Source organism: Rhizophagus irregularis, chromosome 15 (genome assembly GCF_026210795.1).
Source record: "Rhizophagus irregularis chromosome 15, complete sequence".
Lineage (NCBI taxonomy): Eukaryota > Fungi > Glomeromycota > Glomeromycetes > Glomerales > Glomeraceae > Rhizophagus > Rhizophagus irregularis.
The window spans coordinates 3,072,465-3,080,216 of NC_089443.1; the positions used below are offsets into that span (position 1 = coordinate 3,072,465).

The 7,752-nt window shown below is 30.9% G+C and overlaps 2 protein-coding genes across 2 annotated transcripts; both read left to right on the top strand.

Annotated features, from left to right (window-relative positions):
- Positions 1–1,285: 1,285 nt before the first annotated feature.
- Positions 1,286–1,807, top strand: OCT59_007403 (uncharacterized protein; the record flags this gene model as incomplete). The annotated part of the gene is made up of 5 exons (XM_066148451.1): positions 1,286–1,294; positions 1,363–1,404; positions 1,472–1,623; positions 1,704–1,709; positions 1,777–1,807. The coding sequence occupies 5 exons, from the start codon at positions 1,286–1,288 to the stop codon at positions 1,805–1,807; spliced, it is 240 nt and encodes a 79-aa protein (XP_065998675.1).
- Positions 1,808–2,817: 1,010 nt separating this feature from the next.
- On the top strand, positions 2,818–7,432 carry OCT59_007404 (uncharacterized protein; the record flags this gene model as incomplete). The annotated part of the gene is made up of 6 exons (XM_066148455.1): positions 2,818–2,847; positions 2,927–3,061; positions 3,130–3,159; positions 3,248–3,312; positions 3,385–6,797; positions 6,963–7,432. 6 exons carry the CDS (start codon positions 2,818–2,820, stop codon positions 7,430–7,432), a joined length of 4,143 nt encoding a protein of 1,380 aa, XP_065998676.1.
- Positions 7,433–7,752: the final 320 nt, after the last annotated feature.

Sequence of the window (7,752 nt, forward strand, 5' to 3'; positions counted from 1 at the left end):
ACTAAAAACTATTTAATTTGCCAAGCATCTTTATATCGAAAATTTTTCAATATGAAAATAAAGGATAATGATAACCAATTGATTTATTAATCGTACAATTACTATCATGAAAAATCAATATTAATTAATCAATACAAGGAAGATAGATAGTAAACTGACGTATAATTAAGGAAATCATGCAGGATAATTTATTCAAATATATATTGTATTTTTGATTTATCGATATTTTAATCTCGGAGTTTATTGATTTATAAACTCATAACTGGAATTCCCTGGCGCAGTGACGAACGACGAATAATTAATTCGGAATAACCTCGGAATAACCCTCGGAGGAATAATTATAATAAATTACACAAAAACCAATCATTTTTTTGATTCGCCAAATAAATTATATAAACTTAAAAAGGTAAAAAAGAATATTCAGGAGAATATTCCAGGGAAGAATTAATGACATTATGATACTAAACTAGCTGTGCACGCTTTATTCAAAATTATTTATTTTCTTTCTACTTTTTTTTTAAAAAAAAATATATATATACATAAAAACATATAATATACTATATATAGTAATAAATTGATGAATTGGAGATAAAAAATGTCATTAAATTCAATTATAATTATAATTTTAATTATTATATTAAATCATGATATAAATGCAAAAACAATACCTAGAGATGCACCAACGGCAAATATTATTGGAAATAAATTGTATATATTGGGAGGAGATGTTATGATTTCTGACGGTTCATATCAACCAACAAATGATTTCTTTTACCTTGATGTTACAAATATACCCTTCAATAATACGTTGGGAAGAATTTCATGGACTGATATTACACATTTGGGCAAAATGCCCGCAAATAGTTGGGCAGCAAGTGCTCTTGGAGGCAAAAATGATTCGATTTTTTTATTTGGAGGTCAAATGGAACCTAACGAAGAAAATGCTCTTGTTTACGTATTTGATATAAATAAACAAGAATGGTATGAACCAAAAATAAGCGGAAATCCTCCTTTAAGGAGAAGAAATTTTGGAGCCGTAAATGATAATTTGGGGAAAATGTACATATTTGGAGGAACGGCTGATAAATACACCGGTTATCCAAATACAACTGATTTCAACGATATGACAATTTTAGACACCGTTCATTTAACTTGGCATGAAGGCACCAAGGAAGGCGCTCCTATTCCGAGAACAAGTTATGCCGTTACAATACTACCAGATGGAAATATCGTTTACATTGGAGGAATTCAAAAATCCACGGATGGAACTTATGAATACGTAGATATGAGTGAAGTAAGTTACTTTAAATCTTTTCTTTTTTTATCAACATTGTCCATAATGATCTTTTTTTTAAACTATAGATTGCTATTTATGATACAATACACGACAAATGGTCCACAATGGTGAGTATTTCATTTTATCTCAAAAGAAAATTAAAAGCTTAAATTTTTTTTTTTAAAAAAAACAAAGATAGCAGAAGGTGAAATTCCCGGAATTCGTGGGGAACATACAGCTGTTTTAACCCCAGATGGAAGGATTATCGTTTATGGCGGTGAAACAAAACACGTTGCAGCTTTTCCACAACTTTGTGTTTTAAATACCACAACAAAACCTTTCACCTGGTCATTACCCGAATCATTCAATCCTATCCCAGATCTGTGGTTACACACGGCCACTATAGTTGGTAATTATATGGTTGTAGCTTTTGGTAAGTTGTCAAGCGATTAACCACTCACGTGATAATTTTATTATTCACTTTTTTGCCTTCATTTCAGGGTTTTCACCTACCCACGGTCGAACGTCTGATGTTTACATATTAGACTTAAGTGAAGAAAATCTTTATAAATGGTCAGTTCTGTTCATAACGCAGGGAACTGTAGCGATGAAACAAACGGACGGAAGTTGTTATGAATATGTCATTCCGAACTCGAAAGAAACGATAGGAACAACAATAGCGATGTTACTTGGTGGTTTTGGTGCTGGCGTTTGTGTAGCTGCTAGCGGTTATATAATTTATAATATTAAAAGATTAAATAATACATTAGATCAATTATAATGTCAGTAATTACTCTGATTACAGCATTTTGAAATAGAAATAGAATCAATACAATGTTACTTTAAATAAATAATAACGCGACTTTCCACGATTATGTTCCGATTAACTTATGTCATAAATGTCATAAATACGTACTTATTTCATATACGAATTCCAGCTAAAATTTAAAACCCTGTTACATTTCACAAAATTTATATGTTTGTTTATACCCGAATTGGAATGTAAGAATCTACGTTAAAATAAAACAAACAGACGCGCAGTTGTAGCGATCGCAAATCCAACCAAATTAAGCAACACTGTTGATTATCGACTTATTCAACTTTTCATATTTGGTTTAGCTTCAAGAGTATGAGGCAGATCTTGGCATGTACATTCTTCCCCTTTTTTCGTTTATCCCCCCTTTTTCCCCTTGTAAAATTTCTCTCAATTCCGTACCTCCTACCCGAATTTGTTCTTATTGAAATAATCCATCACACGATTGATCAACACATAAAATTGTATTTTTTTTTTAAAAAAAAAAATTTCGAAATTAACCAGGTTTTTATTTTCTCTTTTGTTTATTTGATTTTTAGCGATTCTCAATTAATATCTTTGATTTCTTTTTCTTATGTAGTTCACCTTAAGGTGTTCTCCCGTTATTTGAAGTCCAACTCCTTCCACTCGTGCATATTCAAACATTCTTTATCAACTATACACTTCTTATCTTCTTTAATGCCTTTTTGGGCCCTAGTGTTATTAATTTATTCACAAAAGTATCGAAATGGGACCAAACCAGACTATTAGCAATTACGTAAGTATTTTATTTATATTTTTCTATCCGATTTGTAATATTCAATCGCTTAATGAATCGAGCTTCTTTTGTTGTTTAGCAACTAGGCGATTGTATTGGGAAGGGTGCATTTGGCTCGGTATATAGAGCGCTGAACTGGGAAACCGGAGAAGTTGTAGCAGTCAAACAAGTTAAGATAAGCAATATACCAAAATCTGAATTGAACTTTATTATGGTAAGTCCTTTAATGGATTATATGGCTTCTTTCTAGTATTCGATTCTTATTTTTTTTTACATTTATAGACGGAAATTGATTTATTAAAAAATCTTAACGTAAGTATTTTAAAATAACCTTCATAAAAAAAAATAAATATATACATACTTATGTGTATATATTTTGTTTATTTTATTTTGTTTATAGCATCAAAATATTGTACAATATAAAGGACGTCACAAGGAAACAGAATATTTATATATAATATTGGAGTAAGTTTTTTTAAAAAATTATATTAAATTGATTTTTTTATATATATTACTTATATTTATTATATTTTGAAGATTTTGTGAAAGTGGTTCTCTGCATAATATATGTAAAAAGTTTGGGAAATTTCCTGAGAACCTTGTTGCTATTTATATAAGTCAAGTTTTAGAGGGTTTGCTCTATCTTCACGATCAAGGTGTAATACATCGTGACATCAAGGGTGCAAACATTTTAACAACTAAAGAAGGTATTGTAAAACTTGCCGATTTTGGTGTTGCTACAAAAACTACAACTTTAAGCGACTTTACTGTAGTTGGATCACCTTATTGGATGGCTCCAGAAATAATTGAATTATCGGGTGCTACTACTTCATCGGATATTTGGAGTGTTGGTTGTGTTGTAATTGAACTTATAGAAGGAAAACCTCCCTATTATAATTTAGATCCAATGCCTGCACTTTTTCGTATTGTTCAAGATGAACATCCACCTTTACCCGAGAGTGCTTCACCAGTTGTTAAGGATTTTCTTATGCAATGTTTTCAAAAGGATGGAAATCTTAGAATATCGGCTAAAAAATTATTAAAACATCCTTGGATAACTAACATTCGTAAAAAAGCTACAGACTCAGTACCTCAACAAGAGGCTATAAAGAGTGTTCAAGAATGGAATGAGGCTTTAAAATATAAGCATAGGAGAAGGAGAAGTGAATCAATTAAACCCACTGGTTCTTTACCGTTAAATATGAGCAAAAGATTTCAACAAACACAATTAAATAATGATAATAATACAAATTCATCATCATCGCTGCAAACTAAGAAAAATAAGGGGGATAATTTAAATCCTTCCGTTCCACAACAAAATCGGCCTCCTATTAGCCGACATTTTTCAGACTTTCCATTTACAATTGTTGAACCTGATAATGAAACCGATAATTGGGATGATGATTTTGATGAATCTATAACTACAAAGATTGCTGCACATCAAATTAAGCAAACGAATCATAAAGAAATTGAGGAGGATAATGCGCAAACTATTCGACCTGGACAATTTCAAATTATTCAAAATGAAGTTAAAAAGAAAATTTCAACCCGAGAAAATATTGTTAAAACTAACGGCAAGGAGAAAATTACTAATGATACTGGAAGTAATACAGTCATTAATTTAAACCCTGAATCTAAGTTAAGAGTAGTTAAATCTGCAGTTTCAACTTCAAATATGACTGACACAATTATAGCTCCGAAAAATTCTCAAAAACAACATGGACGGTCCATAAGTAATCTTGAAGGTGTAAGAAAATCTCAAGCATTATTATTAGATGGTACAATCGTATTTCCAGAGACTTCAGTACATAAGCCTTCAAGCGCATCATTTGATAATTCAACTGCGAAAAATGTAAGGAGATTTATTTCAGCACAACAGGAAATAGAGAATACTGCCATTCAAGATTCAATTACATCATCTAAAATGGTAGTTGTGACCCCACCTCCAGAAAGATCGTCGTTTACACAACAACAAGCGTTTGAATTAGATGTTCAGAATGAATTTAATCAGTATCGTGAATCTGAAGAAGATGATTATGATGATGTATTTGCTTCTACTGATGATCAAGATGAAGATGGCGAGAATCATACTTTGAAATTAAATACTCGACTATCTAATAACAGTTGGCTTGGAGATGACTTTAGTGATGAAGATGATCCATTTTTCGAAATGGAAGAAAAATTCGACGAAACGGATATGGATGCTAACATTGCCAGAGATAAGTATGCACGAGCTTGTTCGCGTTTGGAGGAACTTATAAACGCGTTACAACCTAATGAAAGCGAAAATCGGTTAATTTCTATTTGCGTACAGTTAATTGAGTTATTAATGGAACGTAAAGAACTTAAGAATCATTTCATTATGCTTCATGGAGTTATTCCCATTCTAGATATTTTAGAAATTTGTTCTTATACAGATGTTATATCCAAGTTATTAAAAATTGTGAATATCATTATTGAAGATAATATCAATCTTCAAGAGAATCTTTGTCTTGTTGGTGGAATTCCTATCATAATGAATTTCATATCCCGAAGTTACAATTATGACATTCGGCTTGAAGCAGCTAATTTTATTAGGCAAATATGCCATACATCGCTTCAGATATTTGTTTCTTGTCGAGGATTGAAAGTTTTAGTAGATCTCTTGCAAGAAGATTATGCTAAACATAAGCAATTAATATGGATAGCAGTGAATGGAATTTGGAGTGTATTTGAACTTCAAAGTCCAACTCCTAAGAATGATTTTTGCAGATTATTGTCGAAATATGGATTACTTGATCCACTGTCCATTACTTTACATAATGTAATTGTTGATCCTGATCCTTCAGCTCCATGTTACGTGAACAAAATTGTCAATATATTCCTATTATTCTCGCAAGCTGATGCTCATATCAAAGAAATAATGGCTACACGTACTAGAGTTGTTCCTCGAATATTTGAGGACTTAGATAAATTATCACCAATTTTAACAGTAGCAATGCTTAAATGCATTAAGAATTTATCCATGAATTCAAATACCTTGGAAGCTTTACAAAATGCAGGAACAATTAAAGTTCTTACTGGTATTCTTGATGTTCAAGCTCCACCCTATGTCACAGAAATTTCTAATCAAGTTCTTAATACTATGTTTAACCTTTGTCGTATCAATAAATCACGACAAAAAGCAGCCGCTAATGCAGGAATTATTCCTCATTTGAAATACTTTGCTTATAATAAATCTCCGCTTAAACAATTCGCATTGCCCATTCTGTGTGAGATGCCCCACGCTGGAGGTGATTGCCGTGACTTGTTGTGGAGACATGATATTTTACAGCTTTATTTAGATTTGATGACGGATCAATTTTGGCAGGTTAATGCTATAGAGGCTATTCTGGTATGGTTACAAGAGGAAACTGAGAAAGTTGAACCCGTATTGCTTCAACCTAAAAATATTGAACTTATTCTGGAAGCATTTATTACTGCAAAAGCGAATTCGTTTGAAAATATTCTCGAACCGTTACATCTTATTACTCAGTTATCTCAGTCTGTGACATGTGCTTTAGCACAGCAAAATTTTTTCAAACGCCTATTACATCGTCTTGGACATCCTAAACCTGTCGTGAGATTAAATCTATTGAAAATTTTAAAATCAGTATGTGACGTACACCCACAACGAGAAGCAGTTGTTGAACAATATGGATTATATAATATTATAGAACAAATGAGCAAAGAAGATCCAGCTGTATTAATTAAAGAACTGGCTAAAGAAATTCTTTCGCAGGGGTATTTCAACCCTAAAGAAGAAATTTCGTCACAATTATTTTCTTCTTCTTTACCATCTGATATTAATGGAGAAATTATAGGAAACGATAAACTCACGTTAGATAAAAAAGGGCAAGAACTAAATAACATTGATTTTGAAAAAACATCGGTTAAAATTTCTTTTAAGGAGAAAACTATAATTGATGATGGTAGTTGACTCGGGGAGGTGAGAAATCACCAACAGCAGCAAAATAATTTAAATCATCGTAAGGTATCTCGAAAACGTACATCATCATCATATCAAACACGATCTTTATCATCGCCAAAAAGAGATTATCCGTTATCAACTTCACACATAACACAATTTCATTCAGTTCCAATAACTTTATCTACATCTAATTACACTCGATCAGCATTATTTGCTTCATCATCTTTACAGCATCATCATAAAAAATTGCAAACACCTGTTGAAACTTCAATACCATCTGCATCCACATCACTTAATACTTCAGAAAGCTCATTATCTTTCCCATATCAATGCATTCGAAGACGTGATTCAATCCGTAAGATGAGGACACCTTTGCATAATCATAGTTGTAATAAACAAATTAATCAAGTTTTAGAACATTCAGGTACAATTTCAAGGAATTCAGCCCTTAGTAATTCTGACAACAATTCACTAGATTGTTCATGTCAAGGATGTATTTTAGGAATATTAAAAAAAAGAGTAGTGAATGGAAATGAAAAAATTAAAAAAGTTGTGAAAAGAATACAGAAAAGAACTAAAAGTAGATTTTTAAAAATACAAAAGTCAGTTAATAACAATAAAGATGTGATTATTTAGATGAATTTTATGTAATTATTAAACCCTACAGAAAAATCTTAACATTTATATTGCATTCAAGATAATAGTTTTGTATCTTGACATATTTCACATTTTATCTTTTTTTTTATCTTCTTTGTATATTAATTATATTTCATGTAATAATTCTGTACAGTTTTATTGCTTTTTTTTAATAATTTTAATTTTTTGGTTGGGATATTTATGATATTTATGATAAATAATACAATAATTTTTATATGGCTTTTATACATTAGGTATAAATATTTTTTTTATTATTTTGTAATTTTAAAGTAATATTTAATAGCATTATAAAATAAGTT